The sequence below is a fragment of the Epinephelus moara genome, chromosome 14, assembly GCF_006386435.1.
Source record: "Epinephelus moara isolate mb chromosome 14, YSFRI_EMoa_1.0, whole genome shotgun sequence".
NCBI classification, from domain to species: Eukaryota; Metazoa; Chordata; class Actinopteri; order Perciformes; family Serranidae; genus Epinephelus; species Epinephelus moara.
This window is the reverse complement of record NC_065519.1, coordinates 25,790,690-25,809,429: the sequence shown is the minus strand read 5'-3', so window position 1 is coordinate 25,809,429 and position 18,740 is coordinate 25,790,690. Positions and strand designations below refer to the sequence as shown.

The 18,740-nt window shown below is 42.7% G+C and overlaps 1 protein-coding gene across 1 annotated transcript in view; it reads left to right on the top strand.

Moving 5' to 3' along the window:
* Positions 1-18,302, top strand: part of LOC126400848 (connector enhancer of kinase suppressor of ras 3-like) — a 36,755-nt gene extending 18,453 nt beyond the window's left edge. Inside the window, exons 3-13 of the mRNA XM_050061828.1 lie at positions 3,188-3,390; positions 5,194-5,281; positions 8,998-9,039; positions 9,928-10,047; positions 10,232-10,291; positions 12,650-12,718; positions 12,852-12,998; positions 14,349-14,473; positions 14,895-15,082; positions 15,186-15,272; positions 17,019-18,302. Coding sequence (XP_049917785.1) covers positions 3,188-3,390; positions 5,194-5,281; positions 8,998-9,039; positions 9,928-10,047; positions 10,232-10,291; positions 12,650-12,718; positions 12,852-12,998; positions 14,349-14,473; positions 14,895-15,082; positions 15,186-15,272; positions 17,019-17,308 — 1,419 coding nt within the window. The 3' untranslated portion in view covers positions 17,309-18,302. The remainder of the gene's footprint in view (positions 1-3,187; positions 3,391-5,193; positions 5,282-8,997; positions 9,040-9,927; positions 10,048-10,231; positions 10,292-12,649; positions 12,719-12,851; positions 12,999-14,348; positions 14,474-14,894; positions 15,083-15,185; positions 15,273-17,018) is intronic.
* The last annotated feature ends 438 nt before the right edge of the window (positions 18,303-18,740 follow it).

The following is an 18,740-nucleotide window of genomic DNA, read 5'->3' as shown; positions in this document are numbered from 1 at the left end:
TGGCATGCATCATTCCATGGCTCCTTTGTGTTGGGGGTCACATGTTGAGCTAGTAGTTTACTTTGCTTGTAGCTACAATCTCGAAATCTATGCCTGGAGATTCTTCGAGGACCAAGTTGTAGAGATTTAACTGGGGCAAGGTAAGGCCCAGACACACCAAACCAACGTCAAAGAACTAGTGGCAATGAAGGTCAACTGTTTGGTTGCCTCATGTTGCCTTTGTCTCAGCCCAAAAGTTGTACTTGAACACAGCGCAAGGACAACAGCCAGTGGCCAACTAGCACATATGTTCTGTGCCTGCGTGAGAGGTAATAACTCTCCATGGTGCAGGATGCACAGCAGAACCTAGGGCAATAGACGCTCACCAACGACGTGACACTGACCGACGGCCGATCATCTGCTTGATGTGTCAGGGCCCTTAGAAAAAGCTAAGCTAGGCAAGCTGTTCTTTACCTGTTAACAGTATGCCTTTACCTGTGGACACCTGGAAGCACTCGGCACATATAGTCCACGGTTGCCTTTTTTGTTTTGATAGATTTACTCATCACAGAATATGTACCATATGGTCCATCCTGTGGTCCATAACCTCTTATACCATCATAGTAATCAGGCCCAGATTTTTGTTCACCCCTAGAGCCTTGACATCATGGCAGTGAAATCTCAAGCCATTTTCCTCTTGAGCGGCTTCATAAATTTGGCCCACAAAGTGCTTCCTCAGCATGGTTTTGTTATTTTAAGTAGACCCTTTTCCTTGCATGTGATCTTTATCATCCTTCTCAGAATGTGCGTGCGTGCGTGCGCGCGTGCGTGCGTGCGTGCGTGCGTGCGTGCGTGTGTGTGTTTGCATGCGTCAAGGAGTATTCGGCACACTGTATTTATTCCCTCCTTCTCTGTCCTTTGGAACTTAAGACCAGGAATGCTGGACTCTGAGCAACCTCTCACCTCTCACTGTAGCAGTCCGGCTAAATGTCTTTTGTCTGTAAGGGGTTTCCTTATTAAGAATGAGGCCTCGGCCTTCCACAGACCCCGTGGGAGGAAGTGAGGCCCCCGATTCAATTAGCTTTAACTGAGTCAAGGTCACTGCTACCAACAGGAACACAGGCCACCAGCACCCAAAACCCCCACAAGCTCTCACACTCTCCCCAGACTTTCTGTCTTTTTGTTTACTGATAGGTCAGACACTTCCTGTTGCTGCAGCCACATTCATCCTTGAGACACTCTGCTGCAAGGCTTTGCTCTTGAACTTTAAATGTAAAAGCATGTGCAGACATAATAGAGATTTTCATATTTCAGGGACCTGAGCTGTCCTGTCAGCAGGTTCAAACCTATATCATGATGATCAATGACCTAACATAAAGCCCTTTAGGAAATATCAATACTCATGCTCCTCCTCCCCCTCTAAGCTATCAAGAGCAAACTGCTGTCTAGGGACAAAGAGAGAACGTTTAAATTAATTTTACTGGACTTCTCTGAGCTGTGATGGCTTCTGCAGAGGCGATGTTGAAACCCAACACTTCTTTATTTGTTCTCAGACCCCAGCGACCCAATCAAGACCAGCATCACATGATAATCACGCACAAATTAGCAGTCTTCAGCAGCCATGGCACATTGTAGCAACATACACAAACATGCACACACTCTAGGCTTCAGACATTTGTATCTTTTATAGTCAAGTCAGATCCATGTAATGCCCGCAGCGAGGGCAGGAAGTGCTGTGTTATGATAGCCGTTCTCTATTTCTCCCGAGGACACTTATACCAGTATATAGTCTCTTCAAAGAGCCCCAACTAGGGTCTACACAAAAAAGCCTCTGCCATCTTTATTCTAGATTAACTGAATGTCTATAAAAAGGCACTGAAGAAATGTAAATTTGGCTTAAACTGTTGTTATGGGAATGAAAAATTGCATTTGACTGGAAGCACAGATTTTCGCTCAGACGTGGTTTTTAGCTCAGCTGGCAGTGTGGGACAAAAGCTCGCTGGACATCTGTGGGCCAGTTAGAACTGCTGTGACTGTGTGATTAGCCTGCTAATGAAAAAGCCAGGAGACGTTTGATCTAGAAAACACTCGCACTGCCTTTGTGCTAAAGTTCTACTTTCACTGTGTGGATGACTGAATGAGAAACCAAACCATTAAATGATTTATTTCCCTTTCCCCCCATATATTCACTAAGTATGTTTTCTTATCTTTTATGATGTTTTAACAATTCATTTCATGTCAAGTGTGCAGTGAGTAAGGCTGCCTACAGCTACTGTTTAACTAGTCCAATTATTCCAGTGATTCCTCGAGTGACACAAGTGGAATGATTTGTATGTTTTTTGAGCTCATGCTGGAGCGAGGCAGCAGAATAGACGGAGACACTAACCACTTGCAGATCCCGGTTGTTTCCCCAATCACGTGCTGTGTTACTCCTTGCTAAGCATATTTAGCTACTGGCACATCACACATACAGCAGCACTGCTGGCAGCGATGCAACACCATGTAAGCTGATATTTACCAGGACAGGAGCCAGGCCACCCTTTCCCTGCTTACCTTTAACCAACACATTATTCCCAAGCCTATTTATTCAGTCAAAACATTGCAGAGACTTTAAAACAAAGCTCTTATAAATATTTGACAAGTGCTCAGGCGCAGTGTCACTTTACCCTGCAAGAAAAAAATGGGCACGCTTTTGTAGCTCATCACCCTACGGTGGTTTAGTGCATAGCTGATCTGTAGTGTACCTTGTGACCCTTGAAGACGCAGAGCTCGGCCGCTTTGTGCATGTGAATAACCTATAAATCGGAGGAATGCAAAAGCAGGAAACAGCCCAGGCTCAAGAATGCAAACTTTGCCCCGCTTGGTAGGAATCAGGTGCTGGCACGTGCACACTCTCCCTGCACGCTCTGGAACAAACCTGCAGACGGGAGGGGAAATTTCATGCCTGAGCTGTCCTCACAAACAAGTCTTCTTAAATGATATATGTCAAAGAAGTGATTACAGCTCTCCATTGTACAGGAAACAACATGTTGTCCTGGGAATAAGACTCCACTGTTGAACCTCCCACGTCTAGACTGTGTCGAAGGATTGTTTGCTTTGATCTTGAGTTTTATTGGCAATAAATATTATTTCAGCTTCAATCATGAGCGTGTGCTTTCTCCATTTGTGTCTGACCTAGTTAAAATGCTGTATTGATTTTCCGTTTCAGAACTATGGGGTAGAGACGGACAACTTGAAGAATCTGGTTGTGAGGATGAGAGCTGCCACCAACAGTCTGCACATGGCCACGTCTGACCGCAGGAAAAGCCCCGCGTATGATGGGAGCATGTCGCGCAAGCCACCCAACGACTTCCTCACCTCTGTGGTGGAGCTGATCGGCGCTGCCAAGAGCCTCCTGGCTTGGCTCGACAGGTAATAACTTTTTTTTTTTTAACCACCATTTACCTGCACTCTGAGTCAGACCAGATAACAGAAGGGCTGTCGTAAGACTTCTGCTTAAACTAGCTGCACAAATACAGAGTAACTTTAGTTGTTCTCCTTACTTAGTGTCGAAGTTAACAGAATAGTTTCATATGACAAAACCTTGAGGAGAAACATGGGACTTATTTAAAATGTTTTTGGCCCTTGATGGACACCTATGGGCTATGAATGGATTGAGTTTGTGACCTCCTCTGTCATAGTACAGGGTCATATTGTATTATGGAGCACGGGAAATATAACGTCTATGGATATGATGGTCAAGCAGATACATGCATTCATCTTTGGCATTAAAAGACATCTTCACAACGTTACTATATCCATGCTGATGGCCATATCAACACTGTATACAGCTTTAGAACAGAAGTGCAACCCCCTTGTGAGCTTTAAGACCGGAGCTGGCAGAGTCCCCTGTGTTCTCCTGGTGACCTGCTCCACATCACACCATAAAAGCAGAGCATATTAAGCAGGTTGCCAGGATTAAGTGTTAGCTGGCTGAAATTAAGCTTCTCTTTTTGTGGCATGCTCGGCTAAAGAGGGTAAGATGACGTCACGATTTAAATGGTAGTTGTGATGTTGAGATGAGAGAGCAGTGTAACAGTGTTTAGAAGTGCTGTGCAAAAATTACATGTTTTGACTTTGAAATTTAGTTTTTAAAGTCATTATGTGCTACTACTGTGTATATTTTTCATCTTAGTTTAGTAATTGTCAATGTTAAAGCAGTTAGATCATATTCACTGAGATATCTGTGCTGTCGAAAGAAACAAAAGCTCTGATTTAGTGTGTGATGATACATATAAGATATGGGGTACATGAGGTAAGATATGGGTTTCATTTTCTGAACAACTGGATATAATGACCCACACTGACATATTTTTAAAAAATAAATGCATAGGGGGTTGGGGGCTGATGTTTGGGTAGCTATTCTGTAGTACATAAGCATATGTTTTAGATGGAGTCAGGGGAAAAGAGACACAAAAGAAGATAAAATGGCGCCAGAGCGGTGACATTCTTGACTGACAACCAAGTCTTTCTGTGGCCAGTCACCCAAACACAGCAATCAGAGCAAGGTTCATTGAGTCTATTATGAAGTGTAGCGTTAGCAGCTTCCAGCTGATTCCACAGTAAATCACTTGAGACACATGCTGCCTTGCCACTTTATTAGGTACATCTATACAGTCTAATGCAATCCAGTGCAACACCTCTGCCACATATTCTTTGTTAATGATGCTTATAATGGCCGGTTTTGTTGAAACTTTCCAAGAGGTGTTAATTCAATTATATCTTTATTACTGAAGTCATAGTTAGTGACGGTGTTATACAGGACTGCATTACATTGAAATGTGTTTCCAATCCAAAATCGGAAACACCTCTCAGTATAATGTAGTTAATTTAAACACCAATGCAAACTACAGTCAGTAATAAAAACAGGGTTAAATGAATACCTTTCTGACAGTGTCATTCAAATCTGAACAGTATTGTCTGTGTGAAGGTAGATTTAATGGCTGAGCTGTTGCATTGGATTGCATTAGATTTTAAAGGTGTGTCTAATAGATCTGCCGCTGAGTGCAGATCCTGTGTTTCTGTCTCAGGTAATTTTTACTAGACATTTTGGCGGTTAATATCAAACATTTTAATGCGGTCATGCAGCTTGAACGAGTAACCTAAGCTCAGCTTGACTCTGCTGTCCATCACTGGTTCCTAATATTCTCCCTTTCCTTCTTTGTCTGTTTGCAGGACGCCTCTTACAGGGATCAGTGACTTCACAGCCACCAAGAACAAGATCATTCAGCTGTGCCTGGAGCTCACCACCACAGTTCAACAGGTCTGCACGCTAGTTAGCTCAACAGCACACGTGTAGCTATAGCCCCTGGGAAACACACACAGACATACACACACACACAATAGGTTTTTCCACTGAGCGCATAGCCCGGGGACACAGACATGCAAGATAAAGTGTAGGAGAGGAGAGTTATGGGAAATGTGGTCTGGCAGCCATGACACAAGCCTGAAGCCAGCAGTCTGAGCACATTATTGCAAATGCTGATGTTTTTCTTGGGATCTTTTCCTCCCCATGCTGGCTAATGAGGAGACCCCCTTTAGTGCGGGGACGTTTAATGGTAACCGTCGCTTTTGTGTTTCCACTTTCATAAAACCCGCTGGCGCTGTTTTAAAAGGCGACTGCCAACATTCCCCAGGCTGCCATACTCCTTCAGCCATGTGGTTCCTGTTTTTACTTCTCCAAGATGCTCGCAGTGGGAGAGCAAACTGTCTGAAAGCGCTTCCTGCGTGTAGGTTTAACGCAGGGGATGAGGAGGTGGTCCATCTGACTGCCAGATAGATGGCTAACGCTTAAAACAGAGCATCAGCCTACATTCACTATATTTCACAACTTTCTGAAGAGCATTGCTCTGCCATTGCATCATGATACAATTGGGTGTCTACTTCTGACAGTTTCATGCAACCAGCAAAGATTTGGTCATACATATGTCTTAAACAAAGGGAGCTGGTGAGTGGCCTGTTCTTCTATCAAAGCCATTAGCCTGTATGCACAATTTGTTCTCCCTAAAGGGTTTGACTTAAGCATGGCCCAGTAAGCGACTCATTTTACACTGCCAGTGAAAGTGGCTGCTGAGACTGCAGGTGTCATTTTTAGAGGGTTATTGCATCAAAATAAATTCCTTTCCCAGAGTGCCTATTTCCTTGCCAGAGTCGGGGATTTCAGCGCCTCTGGTGATTTACTGTGGGTGTCTCGGTCATGGCCATCCAGGAGAAGTGGGGGGTATACATTTCCCACACTGCCATGTGAAGTGGGGAGGTTATGGTGTAGAATAAACTCCTGATAGGTGCTGAAAGAGTCTTGTAAGACTGGAGAGTTTAGTTTCCTGCAACAACTGAAGGATGAGAGGTGCAGATTGGTCCTCTGTTTTTAATCAGCTCACAGCAATGCATGTAACAGAAACACTCATGAGGAGTCTCACTTCCAACTCATCAAACCATTTAAGTATCTAAGCTGACAGATAGACTCTTGGCTTCCTTTCTCATTTTTCTGGACCATTGAGACTCCCTTTGTTATTCATAACATGTAGGCCAGAGTATGAGCCACTGGTTAATAAAAAAGGTTGCACAGGACACTGCCTCAGTGATTAGTTTTATGATGGGGGAGGACGGTGTGAGGTTTGCCCGGCTCGTTCATGAACTTCAGCCAAGAATTAGGGCTTTTCAGATCACACAATTTATGTGTTCTGCCTGAATGGAGCCTGTGTGTACACACACAATGGGACATGGCCATAAAACTGTGAACGCATCACCCATCTTGGCTGACCCGTCAGAGTGGAGGTCATTCTCTTTCAAAGAAGACATTTTTCATCAATCCCCCGTCTCTTTTATCTGTGCTTCCCACTCCTGGATTGTTGGCGCAGATATGAAATTAAAGGTCTCTGTTTTTAGCAGAAAAACAGAGATTTCATCATGCAGGCCAAAGACTAAACAAATTTATCTATCATATGTTAATACCTTATGAATAATAGGATGTCAGAAGGTCAGGTCTTTATTTCACTCCTGTGTAAAGGCAGCTACGCTCCGGGTTCCTGCACTGTGCCAGCACTCCTCTCTCTCAGCCACTTCATTGCTTGACCATGCAAATCTGCTCCGGTGGCAGATCAAAGGCCCAGAGAGCAGCACACAGAGAGAGTCATCTGATCCACACCGGCTGTGGGATCAAGTCCATAACGTGAGGGATCAGTACACCCAGGGAATTGTCCCTCAGCCTCTCTCAGCGCTTAGTTACGATCTGGCTCCTGTCTACGAGAAAGACTTTGGTTTTGACAAAGATATGGGATTCATTTGGATATCACGGAGCGATCTTAGAGGGATTACGTGCGATATTGTATTCACATGATTCGATGGTACTCTACTGTGAAACAAGAAAAATGTTTCATAAATGTCAAAGCTTGATCGGAGATGTGCCAGGCCTTGTCTCCAGCACATAATGATACTGTTTTGTTTCACGACCTCTAAACATCAAAATATGTATTTTTAGCTCATTCCTCTTGGCTCAGTCAACAGTGTAGTCATCCAAACACGGGCCAGTCTCTAAAAGAAATATGCAGACGCGTGTTTACGCAAGGATAGCCAAATTCTTTTAGAAACCACCATAAGTTCTTGGCTGACTTCAGAAAATACATTGTAGGAAAACATACATTTGGGACCAATATATTTCAAATGAAACCTATTATAATTGTTTTTTCCTACTTAATGTTTATATTGGCTTTTCATTTTTTCCCTTTAAGTAAGGGAGATGAGGCAAAGTCACATGTATATTACTTTTCCAAATTAGCTTAGCCCTTCACGCAGGCACTCGAACACATGTCATATTTAGGGAGCCTAGGAGGAACCCTGCTTTAACGTGAAGCCATCGCTCACGGCCACAGACAGTCGTGCAAATCCTGTCAATGCAAACAAACTAACAGTATGCCGAGCTATGTGCATGTGAAAACAGACGCTCCCCTTTAGCCCTTTGGAATGTGCAAGCTATGGAAATATGGAAAAACTTGCTCGACCCCCATTCGCTGTCTGCACAATGGATTTACAAAGAGCAACAGAGCTGGCTTTGTACATGGCACATGCCCATGCATGTCGCTAATACTGTGAGGGCCACAGCACCAGTATCCCTTTATGATGCATTGACAATGGCTTGTTGGGACTCCGGAGAAAGAGGAGACTTGTTGAGGTAGATCTGCTGTGCTCTCTAGTTTTGACAGAAGCATCTCACCTGTGTTTTGATGGATGGCTTCCTTTGGGGCATTCCCAGCATAGAGACAATTTCATAAACAGGCAGGGGCCCCCCGCATGCACTGTGAACCCCCCCACCCCCCCCAACCTTACCAGGGGCCTTTTCACCACAAACAACACAGTTGTCAGGGGAGGCTGTTGCCTCAGCTGTGGCCAGTCCAGCTGCAGTCTATGAGGGCTGTGTTGAGACACTTGGAGGGGACGCTGGTCTCTCAGCTGACTTTGCAGATTTTATCGCCGGTTCCTTCCCCCAAACAACCAAGATCACCGCTACTGTGTCTTATTTGAGTTCAAGAACCCCTGCCATCACTGGCCCACCCACTTTTTTAACTGTGGAAAGCAGTGATGCATTCAAGTGTTTGCAGAAAACCAAAGCTCTTTTTGGATGAGGGCTTTCTGAACATCATTACATGTTTTCGCCAATTGTTTCCCACCATGTCATCTGCACATTTTTGCTGTATGAGTGTTAGTATGGTATTTACGTTCCAATATAGTCCTGAACCACACTGCGCATTATACAATTATAGCTTCCCCAGAATTTAGGCAGAGAGGTAATTTGAGCCTAAAAGCTGTTTATTTGAGGCTGTTCTCCATTTTTCTCAGTTCTATATCTGGAATGCTGATTATATCGTATTTACCCAACCCCTATACTTTTTCTGCTTCTCAAGCCATTGACTAACGTCTTCCTCTTCCCTGTTGTTTACTGCTCACAAGCCTAATCTGTCATCACTGTCTTCTTTGTAACAGGACTGCAGTGTTTACGAGATGGAAGAGAAGATCCTGGAAGTTGTAAGTATACTGTATCTCTCCTCTTTGTTTCACCTAATATAAACTAAACGAGACCCTGAAGTTCCCATACGGGGGGAAAAGGTCTGCTAGATCGTTTGGGTATTTGTCTTTTTACAAAGAGATTGTGTGACATGCTCTCGGTAGCAAGGTCCGCTTTGTGGGTGAATGGAGCAGACCCGTCTATAGGATTGCCAGCAGAGGAGGCGGCTCTAATACGCCCCAGCCATCAATCAATGTTTCCTGTTGCTGACACTCTCCAGACCCCTTGGGCTAATACTGGGCTTCCTCTAGCACTCTGTCTCTCTCTCTCTCTCTCTCTCTCTCAGACAACCCAAACGAAGTCAACATTAGAGCCAAGTCCCTCTCTGACCGTTTCTTTGTTGGATGCTCAGCTCCACATAAAGTGTACAGCATGTGTTCAAAACAAAATGCATGTGCCTGAGAGGACACTTCATAGAAAAGACCCCCTCTAATGATGACAAATGACAGTTTTTGTCCTTAAACAAGCAAGGGACAGAGCAAGAGGAAGGCTGGCATGCACAGGACTGATTTCAGTGTTGTGTGTGCGCACTGGTATGTTCAGTTAATAGCACACTAATGGTCCCTTTTAGCCCATTAAGCCTTGCACTGAACATGAGCATTATACACACACAAAGGCATGTACACAGGGAGTAAGGCCACTAACTGATGAAAGATAAAGTCTATGCGTCATGAGTGTCACGAGTAGCAGTGTAACCTGACTTGTTCCAACTTGTTCAACACACAGTGGTTATTAAATACACCATTAGAGTATTAAGCACAATGCTTATAATCACTGTGAGAAATGTATTAGTCTTTAGCTTCCTATTTTATTTACTAATGAATTTTCTTTTGCCTTTACCTCTTCAGTCAAAGATTTTGAACAACATCTGTGATCAGACTGTGAGAACCACCTCTGACCCCCTGATGAGCCAGTCGGCCTGCTTGGAGGAAGTCCAGCTGACCAATATCAAGCCGGGAGAGGGTCTGGTAAGGAATGCTGGGAGATTTTTTTTTTTACTCTTAAACACAATATCTGCCCCCTGGGACTGCAGGCTAGGAATGCATGCAATGTGTATCAAATTGTGACCCTCACATCTCGGTCATACATGTCTCTCCCTCTGGGAATGTTTTATTTGTACTGAAAATCTTGTGGGTTTTCTTTGTGCCTTAGGGGATGTACATCAAGTCTACCTACGATGGGTTACATGTCATCACGGGAACCACAGAACATGTAAGTTTGACAATATGCTGACCACAAGCATACATTTGCCCCTTCCCACGCTCATGCTAACCAGTATAATACAGTATTCTCTATAAACAGATTCTTTACATGTATGCAGAATCTGTAGGCAATGGAACAAGATTTTGCTATCGGAAGTGTTCTGGTTTCCGTTTAAAGTCCGAGCTATGTTGACTAATCACATTTGAACGCAGGAAAACAGTCTGTGTGGAGAGACGTAAGGCAATGGCCAAAATGCAAACTCAGAACCCATCTGCTATAGTTTCCGACGATGATTTAGCTTTGCATAATTTTTTTTTTAATATATATGTCTGTTCATAAAGATTAACTGAAATGGTTGGTTCACGGAAAAGGAAATCTTGGTTTGGATATCTGCTGGCTACATTAGATCAGCCTGAAATATTGGCTCTCGCCCCCAGAGGCTTTATCGTTGTCAGATGATGGCCAGTGGGTTCTGAGATCGTAGTGAGAGAGACTGGTTGTAGTCTAGAATGAAACAGTTGGCCATTTAGATTTCTTTACATCATATGTCATATGGGTCATGCCAACCCATTAGAAATTCAGAACGTTTCCCAGTTCAAGTCTCTTGAATGTAGTGCATGTGTACACAGTCAAAATCACCAGTAGTGCCTGAAAGGTTATCCCAATAATTTACCAGGAACTATGTGTGAAAGAGGCAAAACAAAGAATCGTAAAAATAAGGATTTAGCTCTGAGAGCCAAACTTCAAAAATTCCTAGAGGATTTAAGATCATATGAATTCAATAGAACTTTTCACACAGTTTTTTTTTCTTCAAGAAAATCCAAGACATGAACTGGAAGGTCTTTTGTGAAATAGTATGGAATGACCCATATGTCCCATATGGCAAACTTGGAAATTCCAATATTACTGCACTTCACACTTCAGAATGAGCTCCTGATATTGGTTGAAAAAACAGCTTGTTCTCCTCCTCCTCCTCCTCTTCCTCCTCCTCCTCCTCCTCCTCCTCCACTGAGAACACACCAACTTATCTGAAGGAGTTAAGAACTGCTTATCTGCAAAGGGAATTGTTTGTGACATTTACCGATTACTGGAGCGCAGAAACAAACAGCCTCCACAAAAAGAAGTCCTACCTTACCACCACACTGAGACAACCAGTCTGTGACTAACACACCAGCATCACTGCCACGATTAGATCCTCACGCCTCCGGTCCGTGTGAATCAGGACCTGAATCATCAGCAATAATGACTAGTGAATCCCGTTTGACATCTGTGTGACAGGAAAAACAATTCAACTGATATTCATACACGCCAAAAGTCTTTGTGTTTTCTCACGATTTGAACTCAGAGTGTTTGTTCATCAGATGTTTGCTCTTGAATAGAGATTTTCAAAAGCAGGATGGGCACTAAAGTAGCTCTACTTTCAAAAAGGTTTTGGAATTAGTTAAAATAGGTGTTAGCCACAAATGCTAATGTTTTATTAAAGGGATAGTTATGATTTTCTTGAAGTGGGGTTGTATGAGGTACTTATCCATAATCAGTGAATACATACAGTAGATGGTGGTCAGCATGCCCCCAGTTTGGAGAAGCAGGCAGGAGTACTGCCACTGAAACTAAGCAGTGTATTGCTGTGAAGGGGGGCAGCAGCAAAACATATTTTGTCCACCTAAAAAGATCAATATCAGTTTAAGTGCTTACTATATTGAGAATTTTCACAGCTTTACCTTTCCGTCAGACAGAGATTTTCAAAAGGGAACTGAAGCCATTATCTTCGCTCTCTTCAAAGCCACCAGACTCCATTGACAAAAACAGTAATTTAATCTTGCAGAACAGGGAAATTACTGGTCTAGCACTGCCTCAATGGATTTGTTTGTGTGTGTCATTGTGTGACTTTGGTGTTTTAAAGGGTTAGTTTGGATTTACCAAAGTCACACAATAACACAAACGAACCAACTGATCGAGAGCCTTAGACAAACAACTCCCGTGTCCTGCGAGGTAAAATTACAGTTGTTTTCAATGGAGTTTGGTGGCTCCGAAGAGAGCATAGATGAATGTCATGGCTTCAGTTCCCCGTCGGAAAGGGATGCCTCAAGACGATAAAGACATGGAAATATTCCGAATAAAGCGTACACTTCAACTGATATTGATTATTTTTAGGTGGCTAATATATGTTTTGCAGCTGCCCCTGTCCAAAGCATTACATTGCTTAGTTTCCTTGGAGGTACTCCAGCCTGCTTCTCCAAACTGGGAGTGTGCTGACTAGCATCTACTATAAGTAATACACTGACCATGGATAAGTAGTTGATACAACCCCACTTTTCCTTTAAAGTGATTGATCAGGCTTTGACCTTTACTTTGTTCGTGCTTTAGTCACCTGCAGACCTGACCAGGAAGATCCATGCTGGTGATGAGGTGATCCAGGTCAACCAGCAGACAGTGGTAGGAACCTTTTTTACCGCTGTTATCAACATATTTGACCATACATATTGTTAATTTGAGTACATACTATAAATGTCAATGTAATATTAATGGAGGTTGTCTTTTTTTTGTTTGTTCTCATCCTTTGAATCAGGTTGGCTGGCAGCTGAAAAACCTGGTTGTCAAACTGAGGGAGGACCCCAAAGGTGTTGTTCTGCTCCTCAAGAAGAGGCCCACAGGCACAACAGGTTTCACCCCCGCCCCGCTCAAGAACATGCGCTGGAAGCCCCCAGTACCACAGGTACATGCACACACACAGCTCACACACATCCTCCTTTCATTATGGAAGATCAACAAAAGCCTGCACGTCTAGTCATTGTCAACCAATTATCAGCTTTTTAGGGAGTTGGTTTTGAAACGACAAGTTCAGACAAGTGTCACAGAGCCACCCTGAAAGTGCTGCCGGCTGAATTGAATACAGCATTGAGTTTTTCTTCATGCACGACATCAGAAGCAAACAAAGTCCCATGATGTCATTCGGTCTTAAGAGATAAAGCTGCCAGCCAACAGTGTTGGAGTCTGGTTAGATTGTATCTGGTCTATTAGAATGAAATTGGCCAGATATTGCCATCAAAAGAGGACAATGGGACTTAATGCATGTTATTTGGGTTCACCCTCTTTTTTTCTTTAAAGAGCAAACAGCCTAAATGTGCATTGTTCAAAGAAAGGTCAAGGGTCACCGATAAATATTGTGCTAATAAGGTTATGTGACTGTAATCCAATTTGCTGTTCTCCCTCATGTGACCACATTAGGCTTAACTTAGCTTTTAAACACATCTCTGCACCTGAGTCCCCTTTAATAGACAGGGAGACAATACGCTCGTTGTAAACTAAGACTACCAAATTTCAGGCTCTGGTATTGTCTCATCACGCAGAGGCTGTTTTATAGCCTGAGAAGGCAAGATGAGAAGATATCAGATAAGAGTGGGTTTCTCAAAACAACAAAAGAGCCTCTCAACACAAAGGTGGCCAATGTCAACATCATCAGCAGCATCTTGTTTTAACAAGTAGTCAGGGGTATCAGTGTTAGACATCTGAGTTTATCTGAGATAATACGGCTCCAGAGGGCAAAACAAAGACAAATCATACACCCTGATTCAGGGGTGAACGACACTGCCTTTGTGATACTGTATAATTTGTACACATGGGAGCTATTTGCAAAAGGAAAAGGGGAAATGATTCATGAGATCCCAAATCGGATGTTAAGTTTGTCATTAATATATCACGTCTACTACACAGTATCATCAAACATATCATTTAGGTCTGATGAGAATGGCAGCGAGCAAGAGTCGTACATCTAGTCAAGGGCGCAATGTTGTTGAGTGTTGGGAAACGTAACTGTGGTAAATGAGTACAGTTTTAAGTACATGTCTCGCGGGCTATTTTGGACTTCACTTACAATCTTTCCATACCTCAAACAAGAAGGTTTATACTCGGGGAGACACACATAAGCACTTAAATGTCTCACCACTTGTGGTAAACTCCTCCCAGCTGCCAGCAAGTCATATTTAGTCTTTAGCAGCAGAAAGCGATGACTTAATTTGTTGTCAGCAGTAAACCGATATTGATCTCCTATGCTGTATTTTTTCAGAATAATTCCTCCTTGATCAGAGCCCAGTCTCCCTGCGGCTCAGCTAACGGATCAACCAAAAAGGAGAAGCCGGCTATCCTGGACTTGTACATCCCCCCTCCTCCTCCAATGCCATACACCCCACGGTGAGCTGTCTCTTTATATCTGCCAAGCTTTTTATTTCCTGAAGTTTAGCTTCATTCAACAAGTTCTAAAAGGATAATAATGAGTGTGTCCCGGACTCGTGACCGCCTAACCTCCCTCCCCTCCTACTGCACATTCTGTTCTGCATGTCTTCAGCCCACTCTGCTCCCACCAGTCCCACCACAATCCTTATGCAACAACTGTTTCATCTTCCACCTCCAGAAAGTTGACAGAACGTGGTCACATTCACTCAAAAAATGCTAGAGACTGAATTTTAATACAAAGTTTGTAGCTTTGTCCTATTTATTTCATTGGAATTAGAGTTACACAACATTGTTTTCTTACTAATCGTGCTAATGTACTGTAAACTGGAGTGGGATGTTGTGTTGTAATAAATAAATGAGCATCTGTTTCTCCACGCAGTGAGGGAAGAACAGACTCCTTCTGCAGCATTAGTAAAAGACCAAAGGGCTCTGAGTCACCCAACTCCTATCTGGACCAGGAGAGCAGAAGACGCTGCACCATCGCAGATTATGACAAGCTTAGCGTGGGCTGTCCCATCGAGGCCAACGTGATACAGCCCAGAATGAGGGAGCACAAGTCCTCGCGTGGTCAGTACTTTATCATTCATCTTGTAAACATTCTACCCATGGTTATAGAAAAAGTATGATCCTAAAACAATGCAACTGATAAATATTAAACTCTTGCCTCTAGGGAAGCCACGGCCCCTCTCCATGCCAGTGGACACCTGTGTTGGAATTGTAGATCCATATGCTAAGCCCTGGACACAGGGAAGGAAAGGTATGTACACACATGCTTTCACTTCCAGGTTAAACCCCTGTTATTCCAAGATTCATGTTTGAAACTCAGCTGAAGGATTACGTCTGTATGTTTTGACAGGCATACTCATGGTTCATACAAATTTTGAGCACACTGCATTGTACTGCACATCAGCTGTCTCACAAGTGACATTTGAGCACATGAATGTTGTCGAGAGTGAATATTAGAGGAACAATATTAGGGTAGAATCAAGATTATTACGTAACCCCCAATAAAGGTAAATTTGCAACTATTTAAAGACTTAAAAAGATCTTTATTTTAGCAGTCTTAAGGACCTCCTTGACTATCACTTGCATCAATTATATGATCTCACGAAAGATATTTTTAAAAATATGCTTTAATTATTAAAGCATACAATATTTATGGCTAGCTTTTTCCCATTTTTCAGTCTTTATGATAAGCTAACTGTCTGCTTTCTCCAGCCCCATACTGAATGGACTAGGGCTGCAACTAACAAGTATTTCCAATGTCGATTAATCTGCCCATTATTTTCTTAATTGATCTATCAGTTTTATTTATAAAATATCAGAAAATAGTGAAATATGCCCTGTGTAGTTTCCAAGAGCCCAAGGTGACGTCTTCAAATGTTACATCTGACCAACAAAATCCATAGCTTATTGAGGTTTAAGTAAAGAAAAGCATCAAACATTTAAGAAGTATGAAACCAGCAAAAAAATGACTTCAATGATTATTCAGGTATCAAAATAGTTGCCAGTTGATTTCTGTGGATTCACTAACTGATTGATCAACTAATTGTTGCAGCTCTAGAATGGACAGATATGCTTTATTCTGAATTAATATTTAAATTGAAGGCAGTAGGTGCTAGAAGCACTTAATGACTGCTGGTTGTTGTTTTTTTTACTGATAGGACAAGTCTCAAAAGCTCTGAGATCAACAAATTTACAGTTTTTCCTAATATCATGTCATTTTTTGTATGTCAGTAAGATATTGATACTCAGTGCCTCCCTTTTAAAGCAGGATTTATACTTCTGCGTCAAACCAATGCCATACCTATGGCGTAGGCTCTGCATCGATGTAGAACCTATGCCGTACTCTATGAGTAGAGGAAATCTTCGCTAGTGGCTAGGCTGATTTATACAATGTAAAATGCCATAGGCTTGTGCTAATAACGTTAGCATGTTGTATTTGTTTCGAAAACGTGTTTAGTATAAGTCACTTGTTTTGTTCGTGAATCTTGTGAGCTGTAATGGAACCGAAATTTGTAATATTGCCTTTGTCACATGTTGCTGTTGTCCCTGGTTTCATGAGTAGAGGAAATGTCTGCTAGCCGCTAGGCTAATTTATACAGTGTAAAATACCATAGGCTTGTGCTAATAACATTAGCATGTTGTATTTGTGGGGAAAATGTGTCCAGATAAAGACAAGTGTTTGTCTGTGAATCGTGCACGTTATGATGAAGCTGATTTGTGTACTTGTGTTTGAAATTGTCGCTATAAAGCTATGTTTTATGTGTGTTTTGGGAGTGTTTTGAGCAAATGCAACTTTACAGCACTTCACAGAAACCCTGCTGCTGACTATTGTTTTGGAGGTGTAAATGCAGAGTGACACAGATACACCTCCGCACAAGTAAAAATGCTCACAACGGCATAGGCCACTTGTGTAGGCCACATCACAGGGTCTGCATATAAGTTTAAATCCACCTTAATGCTGTTGATAAGCTGACGTCTCTTTGTCTCTCTGCCTCAGGTGAAGACCTCCTGTACAGATACCTTAGCAATGAGAGGATCCCCACCATCGCTGAGGAGGTGCCCTCAGTGTCTCCGCCCTACAGGCCTGCAGGGGAACGTCACCTCGTCAGAGTGGACCACATCAGGGGCAGCCGCTACTACTCCAACTCAGACCTCCACAACAGCGCCACCATCCCCTACCAGGAGGACATGAAAAAGGCCCCCGTAGGCCCCGTCTCCAAGCGCGCAACGGCAGAACGCTCACTACTGGTCAGTTGGATCACGCGGCTTAAGCTATTGACTCACTGATGATGCGCTTCCTGTCCGGGGCTTCCTGTTCCTGTCTTTTGTCCTTCCTCAGTGCCTTTGATTTTTAACGTCCAGCTGTGTTTTTTTAGCAGCTTTGGGCTTTCTCACACTCTTCTCTCCCCCCCAGCCTCCATATTTCCCTGGTGTTACTACTACTACCAACTACTACTCCTCAACCCAACTTGCTTTTGTAGTACTCACTACATTACATCATCACCCCTTTAACACTGCCCAATACCCTCCTCGTCTCTGACTACAAGTCCCATCTCTGCCTCAAGAAGACACAGTTTGTTCAGGTTTAGGACACTTTGGCCTTCGTGTGCCGTCTCTGGACTCCTCTGTACATATTAAGCTATGTCATGTTTCAGTTGAAATGCTCTCTGGTACCGTTATTTAATACTTCAGAAAAACTTGCCTGATATCACTTCAGCTATTTGCTTATTTTGATTTCAATTGCATAAATAAGTTACAAAAACACAGCATATTTTGTCAGTGAAACTGTGCTTTTACTCTACATGTTACTTCTTTTCTCTCTCAGATGACACTTTTGTGATCCGTTAGTTGCATCACCCTCTACCAAAGGTTGCCTCTTGTAAGCTATGCATAAACTCTGGAGAGATTTTTACAGTCACTTTAGTTGACAATGCTGCATTGGTTGGTAAAAAGGATGTTTATGTCTTGTCACTAGCAAATATTTGTGCTGGTTTTACAGCTATGCACTCTATTTCAGTAAAGGTTTGTATCCTGTGTTTCAGTTTACTCTGTAATTACCCACCTAAAGGGCCTATACATGCAGCTGGTTGACAGTAATACATGGTTTTTTTAGAACTAATCTTTTAGGACACACTGGTCGAATGGCCTTCTATTAGCTCACAGATCACAAGAGACAGAATGACAGTATTATTTAAGAAAACACAGGGAAGAAGTGTCTGTTGTTGCTTTATCTGCCTTTTGTAAGTTTTGAATAGCGTTTTATTAAAAATTGCAGTTTATGTCAGTGATCTTTTGTATTGTCTTTATTTTACTACTGGTGTCGAATTACTGTTAAGCATGTGGGATTTTATTTTATTCTGAGCTATGCTGTTCTAGTATCAGTTTACAGACCTAAAATGATATATGTTATCTTAGCAATCTGTCAGTAAAGGGCATTTTTAGTCATTATTAACTTACACTGAATACAGGACCAAACTATTGAGCCCGCTGGCTTTCTAACCTGCTTTGACCTTTGCGGTGAACCCCTCTCCTGCTTTGTAAGCATGCGGGGAAACAAGATAGCTAATGTCAAGCTACCTTTTCTCTGCGTCTCAGATGGTGATGGTTATGCAACAACTTCCCTCTTTGATGAACTTTAAATTCCAGCTGGGCGGCCATATGGTCAAAGCAGGTTTTTTCCATCAGGGGATCTTATTCCTGCACATATGTTGCCTTTTAA